General features: G+C 34.4%; 1 protein-coding gene across 2 annotated transcripts; it reads left to right on the top strand.

Moving 5' to 3' along the window:
- Nucleotides 1-2825: 2825 nt before the first annotated feature.
- On the top strand, nt 2826-17080 carry LOC144965717 (uncharacterized). 2 transcript variants are annotated; one of them, XM_078901337.1, is made up of 4 exons: nt 2826-2937; nt 8748-8851; nt 13980-14355; nt 15769-16120. In XM_078901337.1, the coding sequence occupies exons 2-4, from the start codon at nt 8752-8754 to the stop codon at nt 16007-16009; spliced, it is 717 nt and encodes a 238-aa protein (XP_078757463.1). In that variant the 5' UTR covers nt 2826-2937; nt 8748-8751; the 3' UTR covers nt 16010-16120. The 2 variants fall into 2 exon arrangements, with proteins under 2 accessions (XP_078757463.1, XP_078757462.1); XM_078901336.1 differs by lacking the exon at nt 2826-2937 and adding an exon at nt 4007-4183 and having other exon boundaries at nt 15769-17080.
- The last annotated feature ends 27 nt before the right edge of the window (nt 17081-17107 follow it).

The raw sequence follows: 17107 nt of genomic DNA, 5'->3' as shown, positions 1-17107 counted from the left end.
CCTGGGTTCGAGCCACGCTCGGCGCATAATTGAGTCTTGGAAAAGGATCTTTACTCACATTCTCTAACCGTAATCAGGTGTAAAATGAGTACCTGGCCGTTAACAGCGTTGTCTCTGTCCGAAAAAAATAAAATATCGCATAACAGGCGTCATGTCCCGTCCTACATGTTAAGTGTTGCTGTTGGTCAGGGACCCGTTGTAAAGCGCGTTGAGCGCGTTTAGTGGATATTGCGCTATATAAAAGCTCATTTAATTTTTTAAAAGCGTGTATGTAACCAGTGCTCCAGAAAATGAATAATAAATAGTTAATAGGTGACATATTATTTCATAAGGTGGCAGCAGCCTCTTATGGTTCTCACACTTCTATGTTATGACGATCGATCTAATCAGCAAAGTCCGGTCCGCACTCGTCGTGCACTGTCGTAACCCGCTCGGTAGCATCGTCACAATACACCGTTCAACTAGATGCTCTGGCATAACTATTTTCGTAGCAGGGTGTATTAGGGATACATTAGGATTATGATTACGGGGCGTAAAATGGACGGGATGGATATTCTTTATTGACGACCATCATTAATTTAGTCTAGAAAATTAAAAAAAAAAAATTAGACATGAGCTTTTATATAGCGCAATATCCACTAAACGCGCCCAGAGCGCTTTACAAGGAGTGCCTGGCCAACAGCAACACTTAACATGCAGGACGATATTATAACTTTTTTTCGGACAAAGACAACGCTGTTAACGGCCAGCAGGTACTCATTTTACACCTGAGTACGCTGAGAGAATGTGCGTAAAGAGTCTTTTCCAAGGACTCAACTATGCGCAGAGCGAGGCTCGGACCCAGAAACTTCCGATCTGAAAGCGAGTGTCATACCACAAGACCACATAGCCGCGCAATAAGATGTCATCAATCTGAAACTCCGGACGACTGATTTCCACATCTCCAAGAAGATTAGAACCAATATTTTGACGTCACACTATTGTTCCCTATTGGCTATAAATTAAATAGTAAAAGGATATTGTAAGATTGCCATAATGCAAAAAGATAAAAAAAAAAGGCAGTATGTACTGCATGGCCTGTAAATGTGTTTCTATATGATTAGAGCTTGTATTGTGAAGTTGGGACATTGACCACCACGATTCATTATTACATATTGTTATAGGGGGTATAGACAGTCAGTTTGGTAAAGCACTCGCTTCACAAGCAAATGAACCAAGATCGATCCCGGGTGCAGTCGCGATTTTTTTTCTGACCCACCTGTCGATCCAACATTAACTGGGTAAGTGGGTCTGTTAGATCTGGCGGAAATAATAAACTAGCGTCCTATCTAAAGGGTAGCAAGAAATGTCTATTGTCCGTTTCACGCTATAGAAACCGGGATAAACTCTGGTTCCATGGGTCTAAAGGTACTGAAGGACAACTACACATCATTATTAGTACGTAAATCACTTTTCTCTACTTTCGTTCCGACTTATTTAATTTTCTCTATAGATAGTTCGAAGATGACGTCACTCAGGCCTTTGTTATTGTTTTTGCCATCCGCGTTTGTGAATTGTTCTCACTAAACTGTATTAACCTGACTATAAAAGTTCATGGTTACACAGAGTTTGTGTGTTGGTCCGTTATACTTCCGGATGGCAATGTTGTGAACTCCTTGGCCAAGCGCATTCTATCTATAATAATCCCATTTGAAAATTTGGCTTTTTTTCAGAATAACTAAAGCCAATGAAAAAAGAAATGGTAAAGCAATAGTGTATGTATTTTTGTTTGTTTGTTCGGTCTTCAGGGTTTTAAGATTCCTCCGGGGTTAAGCGGTTCAAACTTGTAATCATAATATCAACGACACACTTGAGAGTAGCCGACGATCATGTGTTGTCGGACACGCGATGCTGCTTATCGATACGTGGTCAATCATTTCGCCACCCACGTGTATTGGCGTGTTATGTCACACTCTCTCGTGACGGGACTCGGTATTTCCTGGAGTGGCTTCCACAGACGTGGTGGCTTAACCGATTACTTTGATTTTACAAATCACAACATTATCTGCAAATTTTAATAGGAATGCTAATTAATTAGCATTACCAGAATTTGACCAAGAGAAATAATGCGAAATGCCGGAGGCAATTGAAGGCAACTCTCTCTCTCTCTCTCTCTCTCTCTCTCTCTCTCTCTCTCTCTCTCTCTCTCTCTCTCTCTCTCTCTCCCCCCCCCCCCACAGTAACGAGTGAAACAATTGAGAAGCAGTATCGTGAACAGTCTATGCTGAAGTGACTTCAGACTTTTCCTTTTCTTTTCTTTCGTTCTTTTTTTTTTTTTTAATATTTTTGTTTTTAGTTTTTTGTTTTGTTTGTAGTTGTATTCTTTTTGTTGATTATTAGTTAATGATTCGGTATTGTTGGTACGACAGATATTTCGTACGTCAGCTAGTGACCCATTTTACTAATATGTAGTTTGGTTGAAACTTTGAAAAATCAAAAATGACAGACAAAAAGAAAACAAACAACCCCCCCCCCCTCCCCGTTTTCCCAAAAAGAAAAAGAAAACGCCGAAAAATAAACCACGAGGAAAGAAAAGTTGATTCAATAAATAAATAAATAAATAAATAAATAAATAAATAAATAAAAATGATATAATGTAAAAGAATAAATGAATATAGAAATAAATAGATACATACAAATAAATAAATAAATGAATAAATCGCCCTTGCCAGTAGGCTGAAGCTCAGTTCCGGATGAAGCGGTCTATAACCAGTCGGCCATGGAGTCATGTCCATCGACGTGAATATATTTATGTTTCGTTTCGTTTGGATGGGTTTGTCATTCTTTGTTCCAGAAGTTGTGATTACTATCGATCTGGGATTAAAACCATTGACACGGAACACAACTGTGTTCGGCGACACCACGGAATGGCACAAACCACGTCCATTTAAATTTGGTGTAAGTCGAAAATTTATCAATTTCTTACTTTCAGTTTTTTAGTAGTTTTAAAAACTACTCATAGTTAATGCCAAATAAATAACAGATAAAATGCTAGGGGAAATGAGTGTGTGATTCAATAAGTAAATAAATAGTTTAAAAATAAAACAACAACAAGTAAATGAATAGTTGAATGAACGATTGATTAAATGAATGAAAGATTGAATAAATAAATAGATAAATAAATAGACAAATAAATAAATAAAGTAACGAAATAATGGTAGGGGGAGGGGGTGAACATAACAACAATATTTTAGGTATTTCTGGGTGGTTAATCTCTGTCAAAATGATTCTTATGTGTTTTATTTATATTTATATATCATGTATCGCAATTCATCAACATTTTCATTAATTTTGAGGAGAATCATTCATAAGTGTGTATTTAATATATCTACGCGTAAAAGTATCATATCATATTTAGATCTATATTTTAAATACATATTATACTAACTTTTTTTCCTTTTATATATTTGGGTGGCAGTATTTTAATTGTTTCTCAGCATTAAATAGTTGCCCTACAGAGGCAATAAACCCAAAGAGCCGGAGTCAATCCCTTTTTCTATAGCGTGAAACTGACAATAGCAATTGTTGGCTACCCTTCGGATAGGACGCTAGTTTCTCAACATATCAAATGAAAAAAAAATGTACACATTACAAATCAATTGGGTAGGCAAAGATCAATATCGAATGTCAATTATACAAAAACTAATTCAATGTTTATTTACCTGTCAAAGTGAGTAATATCAAGATACACCCAATAGTCCAACAACCCTCTCGTTGCTATACGCTAGTCCAGTCAGTTCGCTCCATTTCTTCCACAGCAATGAACACAATGAAATAATAATACACTGATAATGATTGACACTGGGTGTATAATATACATATAATATACACACATAATTATAGTATTATAACGGATTGTTATGACTTCTATTTAGTTTGTGTTTTCAATTATTTTGCTCTGAGGTATGATAATGGATCCATAGGCGAAGAGTGGAGCTGTGTATAATATTTATATAATAATCTATTCGGGTTCGGGCAACAGAGGAAATTTATTTATCGGTGTCACAAGTCACAGGCCTTATCACAATGACATTATGATTTTATTGTGTTATCGACTGAAAATCTCCTAGTGGATGGTTATGTCAGATGAAATAGGATAAGGATAGATAATATAGTGATTATATAAATGCTATAAAGTGCAGAGGTAAGTTGATACTAATTAAATAGATCTAATTACATTTATTGTATATAATTTTTATCACTTTCATAATTGTACCAACTGATATATTTGACACATTATTAGTTAATATCTAAATCGATTGGTAACTAATATCTAGGAATATTGTTGAATGAAGCGCAAAAATATCTTTGCTTTTTCCCCCCATGTAAGCAGTAGATATTGCATTGCTTTGATAATGAAAATCGTGTTGTTCAATTTGAAAAAAAAAAAAAGAAGGAGTAACAACACAACACATACACACTCACACACACACATCACACACACACACACACACACAAACACACACGCGCGCGCGCACACACACACACACACACACACACACATCAAAATGAAATACAATACATATTAACCGATTATCGAAGTTGAGTCTTGGCCTTGAAATTCTTTAGGGTTATTATTATTATTATTATTATTATTATTATTATTATTATTATTATTATTATTATATATTATTATAAATAATGATAATAATAATAATAATAATAATAATAATAATGAATAATAATAATATAATAATAATAATAATAATAATAATAATAATAATAATAATAATAATAATAAAATAATAATAATATAATAATAATAATATAATAATAATAATAATAATAATAATTATTATTATTATTATTATTGATAATAATAATAATAATAATAATAATAATAATAATAATAATAATAATAATAATAATAATAATAATAATAATAATAATAATAATAATAATAATAATAATAATAATAATAATAATAATAATAAGAAGAAGAAGAAGAAGAAGAAGAAGAAGAAGAAGAAGAAGAAGAAGAAAATTTATTATTATTATTATTATTATTATTATTATTATTATTATTATTATTATTATTATTATTATTATTATTATTTTATTATTATTATCATCATCATATTTTCATATTATTATTATATAATTATTTGTTTTCATTGGGGTTTTAAAAGATTGTTTCAGTAATATACCTTTTCAAAGAATAAGTTGTTCTCAAATTAAATAGTTATCCTTACCTATAAAATACAGACCTCTATATTATTTATTTTAAAAACTCCATTGTGGCAGAACTTTCGTAATAAAAATAATATCTGAAATAAATTTACAAGGTGTATGCTTTACAATCCAGAATTTCGGAATATTCAAAGTAGTAAATGTCTTAATATCATATTTTCTCTTTTCTCATCTCGTTATTTTATCGAAGAAAGGTTTAATCCATCACCACAAACACAAAATCAAACGATATAAATGAAAAAAAGATATTCTAATGTCATGTAATATAATATAATATATATGTTTATGTATAAGACAAATCACGTGTGTTTTATATTTGAGTAACACCTTTCAATGGACTTCTATATATTTTGAATTGCTTGTTGTCAAAAGTATGAAATTTGAAATAAAATTGTATTGCCACAATAATAATGTAGGTACTTATAATATATGATTCTATACAATTTGATAGGGTCTCCCCTTGAGCATATATATTTAAGATTCAAATACTTTATAGTATTTCAACTTTGTTGTACGCGACGCATTTGTTGAACATTTTCAACAATACATAATAGACTGTGGTTTGAAAAGAGGGTTGGTAATATTATATCATTTATTACATGGAGAGTAGGTAGTTTATTGCTCCAACAATGGTCCAAAAATATAACAAGATCTTTTCCAATCTTATTTAAACAAGAATTTTGTTCTGTCAACAAAATCGATAATTCTTCTCCTCTCCTTTTCCCCTCCTCCTCCTCCTCCTCATCCTCAAATACCACCACAGCAACCACCACCACCTCCTAATTATCCTTCTCTTCCTCCTACTCTTCCTTAGTTTCCTCCTCCTCCTCCTTTTCCATATACTTCATATTCTTCTTCTTCTTCTTCTTCTTCTTCTTCTTCTTCTTCTTCTTCTTCTTCTTCTTCTTCTTCTTCTTCTTCTTCTTCTTATTATTATTATTATTATTATTATTATTATTATTATTATTATTATTATTATTATTATTATTATTATTATTATTATTATTATTATTATTATATTATTATTATTATTATATTTATTATATATTATTATTATTATTATTATTATATTATTATTATTATTATTATTATTATTATTATTATTATTATTATTATTATCTATTCTCATCATCAACATCATCATCATCATTTTCGTCTTCTTTATTATCACCATCATCATCATCATCATCATCATCATCATCATCATCATCAACATTCGTATGCCGCATACTATCTGTCTTTATTTTTTAATATTTATTTTGATAATATCAAAATTATTGTTCTCTTAGTCAAAGCTCACTTTGATTCATTAAAAAGGCAGATCAGTTCTTTTGGGGTTTTTTTTACGTCATTTGCCCATCTGGTTATTGACCACGCTTAACATCGCTTGACATTGTTAAAAGAGTAGACACAGAAGCGCTGATCCTCTGATATTATGAAAATGAATTCATGAGATAAAGCCATGCCAAAATGTCAATCCTATGTATCCTTAGATTCAAATTTGAACTTCATTCACATAACGGTAAGATCATAATCTTCAACAGTCAAGTCTATAGATATATTTTTATGAAGTTGTCTATTTGATTGATCTTCAATAAAGCTGGTATCCTGAACAGTGGAATTCCAATAAATCGCTTGTACATGATAGGAAATCAATACAATTATAATCTGTGTGATCTATTCGTGAAGGCGCTTCGATCAATAAATCAATTATCTGGCACTGATTCCAATTATGAGATTGAACCAAGTTAAATACACAAATCAATCCAAGACCAATTCCAACATAATAACCTCGTCTCAAGCTTATGATAGGATGTTTTTGTTTGTTGTCGGCTGCATAAGGGCTTGGGCCAGAAACATTTTTATATCCAACATTTCATTGAAACGGATTTTTTTCATAAACTTCTACAAGTCTAAGTAGAGATTGGTAACAGCTGTCTAAAGCCTGGGATCACAAAGGGACTGGCGAATAGTTAGAGGCTATTAAAACAACAACAACAACAACAACAACAACAACAACAACTACTACTACTACTACTACTACTACTACTACTACTACTACTACTACTACTACTACTACTACTACTACTACTACTACTAATATTACTAATACTACTGCTGCTGCTGCTACTACTACAACAAATACTACTACTATTACTACTACTACTGTAACTACTACCACTACTACTACAATTACTACTACTACTACTACTACTACTACTACTACTACTACTACTACTACTACTACTACTACTACTACTACTACTACGACTACTACTACTACTACTACTACTCTACTACTACTACTCTACTACTACTACTACTACTACTACTACTACTACTACTAATACTACTACTACTACTACTGCTAATACCACTACTACTACAACTACTACTACTACTACTACTACTACTACTACTACTACTACTACTACTACTAAATTAAATTGAGCTTTTATATAGCGCAATATCCACTTAATGTGCTCAAAGCGCTTTACAAGGGGTCCCTGGTCAACAGCAACATTTAACATGTAGGACGGGACATGACGCCTGTTAGGCGATATTACAATTTTTCGGACAAACACAACGCTGTTAACGGCCAGGTACTCATTTTACACCTGAGTACGGTGAGAAAATGTGAGTAAAGAGCCTTTTCTAAGGACTCAACTATGCGCCGAGCGCGAGGCTCGAACCCAGGACCTTCCGATCCGAAAGCGAGTGTCATACCACTAGACCACATAGCCGTACTACTACTACTACTACTACTACTACTACTACTACTACTACTACTACTACTTCTACTGCTAATTCCACTACTACTACTACTACTACTACTACTACTACTACTACTACTACTACTACTACTACTACTACTAAATTAAATTGAGCTTTTATATAGCGCAATATCCACTAAATGTGCTCAAAGCGCTTTACAAGGGGTCCCTAGTCAACAGCAACATTTAACATGTAGGACGGAACATGACGCCTGTTAGGCGATATTACAATTTTTCGGACGAAGACAACGCTGTTATACGGCCAGGTACTCATTTTACACCTGAGTACGGTGAGAAAATGTGAGTAAAGAGCATTTTCTAAGGACTCAACTATGCGCCGAGCGCGAGGCTCGAACCCAGGACCTTCCGATCCGAAAGTGAGTGTCATACCACTAGACCACATAGCCGTACTACTACTACTACTACTACTACTACTACTACTACTACTACTACTACTACTACTACTACTACTACTACTACTACTACTACTACTACTACTACTACTACTACTACTACACTACTGCTAATCTCACTACTACTACTACTACTACTACTACTACTACTACTACTACTACTACTACTACTACTACTACTAACTACTACTACTACTACTACTACTACTACTACTACTACTACTACTACTACTACTACTACTACTTCTACTACTACTACTACTACTACTGCTACTGCTAATACTACTACTACTAATATTACTATTATTTTGTTACCTCTATATATCGACAGGATCATGTTATCTCCCGGCAAGTATCCCATCACCTATAACTCCTACAATTTGGATTTAGACAATTCAAGATGTTCCCTTGATACACTGGAGGGAAAGAGAAGAGGTAAGTGAAAAAACCGCCTGAATTTTGGCTAACATGAACATATATTATGCAGGTCTAATAAGTACGATACTGTCAACAGATGGCAGGAATGGGCAGACATTTGTCATCGCAGAGTGTGGGCAGCCAACGTAAATGAGAACGACGCTGGGTAGTAAGTAAGTAAGTAAGGTCAGGGCACGATTTAACAGTGGTGTCATGGACAATATATGCGTTGATTTGAGAGTAGTTTTATTACAACAATGGGACCAGACCAATTTTGGTTATCAGATCTGTAAACATGTGTACGTCGGTTTTGGGCTGTACTATCAGTCATACACTATCAAATAAGAAAAAATAAATTGGGGTCTAAGAATTTTTGATGGTTAAAAAATCGAGCTTTTATATAGCGTAATATCTCCTAAATGTGCTCAAAGAGCTGCAATATTTAACACGTAGGATAAACATCACACAAACAAGGTGTTACTACAATTCTTATTCTACGCCGCTACCTACTAGGTACTCATTTTACTTGTGAATACTGTGAGGGAGTGTGAGTAAAGAGAATTTTCCAGAGATTCAACTACGCGTCTGCCATGTGTCGTCTATCTATCGTGGTTTGTAATCGACATGCGTCATGCATGTTACCATGTGGAGAAAACCTACATACATAATCATAACCTACATAATGAAAAGAGTTAGGTTACACTCACGTGTTTTATCCTCGATAAGCTATGTTCGTTATCATTATGTGGCTTTGTGGTCTTTTGGGGTCCCGATAGCTCAGTTTGTAGAACACACGCTTTACGTGCATATAGCCCGAGATCAATGTTGGGTGAAGTTGAGATTTATCGGTAATAGCCTGGATGTTTTAATTGCTAACGATAACTCATGTTAAACAAAGGCCTCATGCTGGGATTTATTTAATATAAGTTGAACTTATGATTTGTAAAATGCATTGCTTGCAGAGAAGAATTAATTTATAAAATTCCCAACATTATAAAAGTTGAGCCATTGCGTCAATCAAATATTATCATGCCGAAATGAAGTTGAGGAGAAAAAAAAATCAGTTTAAGAAATAGAATTTAAGATGTTCAACGAGCGTATTTTTGTTTAACGTTTACGGCTGAAGATCATGAATACCTCTACAAGTCAAGGCAGCAGTGGTGCAAACGTTGTGTCAGTGCGATAAATTATACGATTCTTACACTCTGGCTTTTTGGAATTCCGGACATGTTCCCAACCGCTGCACGAGCTGTAGTGCGTGTTGGGAAAAAAGCTCGAATTCCAAAACGCGTGAGTGTAAGAAATCGTTTATTCTACACCTCAATCGATTCCGATTTCGTCATCTCTGAGTAAAAGACATTTTCCAAAATATTTAAATGTTATCTACTTCTTTTTTGTTCAAAAATATAATTTTAGTGAAATTAACGTTTCATAATCTGACACTACAAATAATTAATGTAAACTTGATATCATAACGCGTGACTATTTAGGGAGAGGGGTGGAATAGTATTGATTCTTTCCTTTACTATTAATGGCCGGGTCCTGATGTACACGATGTGCCATTGAGCCAAAACGGGAAGCTATCGACAGAGATTATAATGCTAGATGTGAATCTTGTAATTTATTTAAAATCGAATGTTTAAGACTAGGTTGTCAGTTAGTTGTTGCGGCTTGTTTAAAATCAAAATGATCCGAATTTATGAACGTGTGTATTTTGAAGTTTAAGAAACAAAAAAGCCACTCTCCTTAATAAAGAGGAATGAATGAATCTATTTCAGTTAAAATTTAATGAAAAACTCTAAAAAATCAATTGTCACCAATCGACTCCATTTGGTATTATGTCGATGTGAACCCATTAGAAGGAACGAAATTGGCGGCACTCAGCTCCTTGTTATTATTTTTAGCCAGCCATTTTTATGAGTGGTTCGCACTGAATTCTATGAATTAAACTAGAGATAGTATGCGCTTGGCCAAGAAGCTCACAACATTGCCATCCGGAAATATAAAGGACCAACACACAAAACTATGTGTAACCGTGAACGTTTATAGTCTGGTTAATACAGTTTAGTAAGAGTTACTCATAAACGCGGGTGGCAAAAAACAATAACAAAGACCCGAGTGACGTCAACTTCGTTCTATCTATAAACATTCAAAGTTAAACATAGTTTTTTTGTGTTGGTACATTAAATCCGGCTGGTACATTTTATGAGTATCTTGCCTAAATGCATAGCATCAATAGCGAAAATTGGACAGAGTAAAAACGGTCAAATTTACAAACTATGAGACTTGATTAAGTAGTTTGATAAACTACTAAAGCATTCTTCTCTATAGATAGAATGCGCTTGGCCAAGGAGTTCACAACATTGCCATCCGGAAGTATAACGGACCAACACACAAACTCTGTGTAACCATGAACTTTTATAGTCTGGTTAATACAGTTTAGTGAGAACAACTCACAAACGCGGATGGCAAAAACAATAACAAAGGCCTGAGTGACGTCATCTGCATACTATCTATAGGGGCATAAAGATTTCAATACGATTTATCAATTTCAAACTAAAACTCAGTTTTTACTATCCAGTTAACCTCGATATAATTCCGTATTGTGACGATGGGTCACATTTTTAAGTACTTTAGGTTCACCATACCGTTTTGATCAAGAAGGATCGTGACAAGGAAGTGCTTGACAATCAAGTATTTTGAAACAATTATCTACATATAGAACGAAATTGACGTCACTAAGCTCTTTGTTATTGTTTTTAGCCAGCCATTTTTATGAGTAGTTCTTACTGAATTAATCAGACTATAAACCTTAAGGTTACACATTGTTTTGTGTGTTGGTACGTTCGTAAAATCCGGCTGGTGGATGTTATGAGTTGTTTTTTTAAATTTAATTAAGCGCCTAGCATCAATACCACGGATTGGCCAGTGACATGTATGTCAAGCCGCCCGCCCTAAGTGATTATAGTGGAATTAATTCTTCAAAGACAGGCGATATGTGGTGAGCATGAGAGATAGATGGATGAATAGATAGATAGATAGATAGATAGATAGATAGATAGATAGATAGATAGATAGATAGATAGATATATAGATAGATAAATAGTTAGATAGATAGACAAATAGATAGATAGATAGATAGATAGATAGATAGATAGACAATGAGAACGAGAGAGAGGGGTAAAGGGAAAGAGGGAGAGAGAGCAGAGAGAGAGAGAGAGAGAGAGAGAGAAATCACAATGACAATAACTTAACAGACAAACAAACAAAAAAAAAAAAAAAAACAAAAAAAATTACCCAAACAAACGGACAACCCCCCCCCCTCCAAAAAAAAAACCAAACAAAAAAAACAACCCCAAAACAAAACAAACGAAAAACAAAACAAGAAAAACAAAACACAACAAACAACACCAAGCCCACCTACGTATTTTATGCCTTCTGGCTTTAGAGCAAATTATCAACAGGAGTGAAAAAATACATGTGAAGCTTGAGATTAATTACAATTAATTGTTTTCGTTTAGGGCTCAAGAAATATTTTGAGTCCTAAACATCCCGTCTTAAGTGGTTGATAACTTTATTTATTTATTTATTTATTTTATTTATTATTATTATTCTTTTTAATTTTTTTTTTATTTTTTTTTGGTTTGAGCGCATTTAAATTTCAACAATGAGCCCATAACAATGTGGGTTATCAGACCTGCAAATAGGTAAACGTAGGGTTCACCTCAACATATTACCGTTTTGATTCGTTTAGTCACATGTTTCAATATAAAGTAAATAATAAACTTGTTCTACTTTATTGAAGATGATATCCATACTGACAATTTAAGTGTTTGTAATATCACAAGATACACGAAATATTACAAAATAGCATACTTTCAGCCTCTTGAACTCTATTTGAAATGGGAAACATCTTAACTATTTTTAGCCCGCCCGTGCATGCATATCATGTGTTTTACCTAATAGTAGTCAAGTGATTTTTTCCAGTGGGAGTAGGGTTTTTTTTTTTTTTAACTTGGAAATTGGCCACGATGCAAGAAGTATAATTAATTCAAGTACAAAATTATGGATTAACATAATCATATCTTGCCTCCTTACACAAAAAATGTCCAGTTTTTTTGTGGGTTTTTTTTTTTTTTTTGTTGGGGGGGGGGGGGGGGGGGGTTGTGACAGTGTGGCTCAGCGGAACAGTCTTTGCTTCGTACCCGAAAGGTACCGAGTTCGATCACCCACCGCTGCGCAATGAGGTCTTGAGCAAGTCACCTCGCCCAAGTTCAATTTGCGGCTCTGCACGACGGCTGACGCCTGGGTTATTCCAGTTCCAGTCTTCCCCTATGGAACAAAATAAAGGGAATTTTATTATTATTTTTTAAATTCTAAAATTAAATTTTTTAGTAGAAGTTGAGACCACGAAACTTATATTTGTCAAGCTGCAATACTTACCTATTTATTTGTATGCATTGGAGCAATGGATTCATGGTTTTTTTTATATTTTTTGGGGGAGGTGGGGGGGGGGGGGGAGATGACCATTACACTTGCACCTGGAAGACTCGGGTTCATCCCATTTCCCTATATCTTCTTTTTTAAAAAAATAAATCTTGAGCAGGATTATAAGCCCCTGTTGCTCACTTTGTGGGTGTTGCTCTGAGGCTAACATATGTCCTTTCTCGGTCATTTCTCGAGATTTACCATGAGGATGAATAACGGAAATTTTACGTATTGTATTCAATTTAATTGCCGGTTAGACTTGAAGTCAAGCCTACTGGTTTCACAAATTGGACATTTTTTTCCATGTTTAAGATTTTGTTGTGTTTTTTTTTTTCATTTTTCATTTTGTTTTGTTTTGTTTTTGTTGTTGACAGTACGGCATTCATCATAATAGGTAATTATTTGGAGCAACAAGGCTCATTGTCACAGCCTGTCCTTAGAAAGCTGTAGCATCGCTCGCTTTCTGCAGTGAGAAGAAAATTGCTTGTCATCTTTTAGATAATACATTGATTATTGCATCATATTTAACCATATCTTTGTTATCTCATCTTCCAGAAATCCCCGCAATTCTTAAACAGTGGCATGTTTGCTACCCTTTTGGATAACACACTTATTCTCGCATAAGACTTAATTATGTTATTGTTATCTCCTTTTCCAGAAACCCACGCAATTCGTCAACTATGGCACAGTCTTCAGACAAAGAAAGATCGACTACGTCATCACCACGATGTTTTGTCCCGAATATCATCAGCGAGAGGTCCGTCGGGGAATGTCTTACCAACAACACACGTCAACAGATACACAGAAAGCGCCCCTCCTGCTTACAGACACAAGCCTCGTCAAAGACCTGAATCAGGGGAAATTCCCATTCACACAGCCATCACCAAACGCCCAACCAAACAGCAAAATATCGACAGGTTCAATGCTTTAACCAGAAAGTTGATATTTCGACTTCCAAATGTTTACGATAGGCCTCTTGGGCTGCCGTCATATGCACCTCGAGATATCAGAGAATGGAGGAACGAAGTTACCAAGTGCGTATTAGATAATATTTTACAAAAATGAATATAACAGCTTCAACAAAATAAGAAACACGGAATGTATCGAGCTCAAAACCCTTAATAAGTCAATAACAAATACAACAAAGACCTTAATATGTTCTGTGTTTGGTATTTTGTTCATATTTAAAGCTTTTATAATCATTTTTGTAAATTACTTATTGTTGTAATGGATATGTTTCCAAACCAACTCAAAATATTGTCCATTACAACAGTGTTAAATCAAACGTTTTCTTACTAGATCTGTAAATTTTTATGCACGTCGCCTAGTTCTGATCACTTTTACTTAATACAGTATTTTACGCCCATCTGGCTCATTCCGATGTAATACCTATCTACGAGTAGTTGACAAAGTCATATTTTTTTCTTGCCAAAAGCTCCTGAACCATGCAAATTAGATAGAAAGCATGAAATTTACATTTTATGTTGTAAAGCATGAAAAATCATGCTTCATGCTATAGAACAACTAAATTAGATCAATAAATGGATTATCGGAGATACATAACCTTTAAAAATTAATATCCATCGACGTATATATACATGCAGGTATTCATCTGAACCCGATTATGGGCCTAGTTTAACATTGTTGTAATGGAAAATATTTTGCGTCATTTTTTGAAATTTATTTTACAATGAGCCCATAATGGATTGGGTTATCAGACCTGCAAATAAGTGCACGTGGGTATCCATAAATAATTAATAATGTATTTAAATTGTCAGAACGCAAATTGCATTTTCCGTGTTATTCCCATTGGATGAATAATTAAAGGAAAATAGAGTTTTAAAAACAACAACACAATATAATTAAGATTTGCCAAAATACGTAGTTCCACAGCAGGTGTCAATTGTTTGGGTCTTGGCAACCTCTATGTCAATTTTCGTGCTTTCTACTTGAATTTGCATCTTCGCACCGTACTTAACCTAAGATTTAATCTTACATGTATTTTGTTGACTACTTATCATGCACATGCCATTCAAAATATAAATTTCTGATATGGAACGCGGTGAGTTATGTCAGTTGAAATTGGTGGAAATTTTTTGTGAATAGAAAAAAGGTATAGATGCTTCTGCAAACATAATGTAAATGTTGCTGCTCGAAGCTCGAAGAAATAAATAACAATGTAGAATAGAATGTAAGCTTCAATTTAATATACGAAAACAGATAAATTGGACGTTTCGGGTTTCCACTTTATCAACAAAACAGGATGAATGAAACATTACAGACGATTCGTCTGTAGTGTTTCATTCATCCTGTTTTTAAAAAATATAAAACGGAAACCCGAAACGTCCAATGTATCTGTTTTCGTATATTAAATTGAAGATTACATTCCATTTCACATTGTTATTTATTTCTGCAAACCTAAAACATTTTCTGTTTTATCACCGCAGAGTTGTTCCTAAAAGACCTCCGATCTACACAAGCACTTTATCCGACCCACGTGACTTAGCCTGGATCCTGCCTCCGGAGACGAAAACCACCAATGACAGTCTCTGCATGTTCCAACCCGTCTCGCCGAGACGGAAAGGCAAAGGAAAGGAATACATGGTCAACCCTGAATGGCCATCAGAGGATGTGACTCCAAGAAGCGTTCGAGATCGAGCACATTGCATCTATAATTGGCCTCTTTGATAGTCACAGGATGAGATCCCTCCATCTTTCAACGTTCTTCTGGCATAGATCTTAGATGTAGAGTTTTCGGCTGAATCTGTTTTATGTTGAAATTTTATGTATTTGAGGGGAGGGGGGGGGGGGGGGGGGGGGGGGGGTAGTGGTGACAAATTATTTCTCATCAAGTAATAAACATTAATTTTCTCCTAATAGAAAACGGTTTAATACAATTTTACTGCTTTTTGTTTAGTTATTAATTTCGAAAAATATAATGCGTTATTGACTGTGTACATAAAATCTTAGATAACACGGTGACATAATCCTGGGACAAAAATAAATAATTAAAAAATGCTGTATTTGCAAAGCGTGCCAGCTTATCAATGAGCTAATCTTAATGTGATACATCGCATCAAAAACGGCATTATGTAGGGGAGGTTTAAATGTAAAACATTGAACTATGTGTAGTTTTAAAATGACGTGTCCATATTGTAGGTCTGATATCCGAAATCCGAACCCACTTATGGGCCTAGTTTAATATTGTTGTAATGGACAATATTTTGCGTAATTTTTTTTTTTAGATTTCCATTTCAACAATGAGCCCATAATGAATTGGGTTATCAGACCTGCAAGTAAGTTCACGTCGGGTTAAGCTTATGTATATAAATGGGGACAATGGGTAAAGTTTCTGAAAATGTCAAAAACTAAAATTCCTAATCCTAATCATCGTACTTTTAAAATCACTCTTGGGGCAGCTGGTTCAACCGACGTTTGCTTATTTGAAGGTCTGATAACCCAATTGGTTATGGGTTCATCATTGTAATGAAAATTACTCTGAAACCAACGTAAAATATTGTCCATTACTACAATGTTAAATGAAGCCCGTGATTTCGTTTCGGTAATCAGACCTGCGAATATTATGTGCTTGTCGGTTCAATCCAATTCGATCCAATTCACAACTGTCGCGGGTACAGCATGGAAGGTAAACGCAACATTAAATGTGTGTGGTGTCAGAATATGACTCTCTCTCTCTCTCTCTCTCTCTCTCTCTCTCTCTCTCTCTCTCTCTCTCTCTCTCTCTCTCTCACACACACACACACACACTCTCTCTCTCTCTCTCTC

Source organism: Berghia stephanieae, chromosome 2 (genome assembly GCF_034508935.2).
Source record: "Berghia stephanieae isolate SIO BIC M18660-M18661 chromosome 2, UCSD_Bste_1.3, whole genome shotgun sequence".
In the NCBI taxonomy this organism is placed as follows: domain Eukaryota; kingdom Metazoa; phylum Mollusca; class Gastropoda; order Nudibranchia; family Aeolidiidae; genus Berghia; species Berghia stephanieae.
Note: the sequence above shows the minus strand (reverse complement) of the source record. Positions and strands in the feature narration are given on the sequence as shown.

What these genes read in the sequence shown, in the direction of transcription:
- LOC144965717 (XM_078901336.1), top strand. Translation starts at nt 8,752, where the DNA reads ATGTTATCTCCCGGCAAGTATCCCATCACCTATAACTCCTACAATTTG. An exon ending in ACTGGAGGGAAAGAGAAGAG is followed by an intron (nt 8,852 to 13,979) that starts GTAAGTGAAAAA and finishes CTCCTTTTCCAG; the next exon opens with AAACCCACGCAATTCGTCAA. An exon ending in TGGAGGAACGAAGTTACCAA is followed by an intron (nt 14,356 to 15,768) that starts GTGCGTATTAGA and finishes TTATCACCGCAG; the next exon opens with AGTTGTTCCTAAAAGACCTC.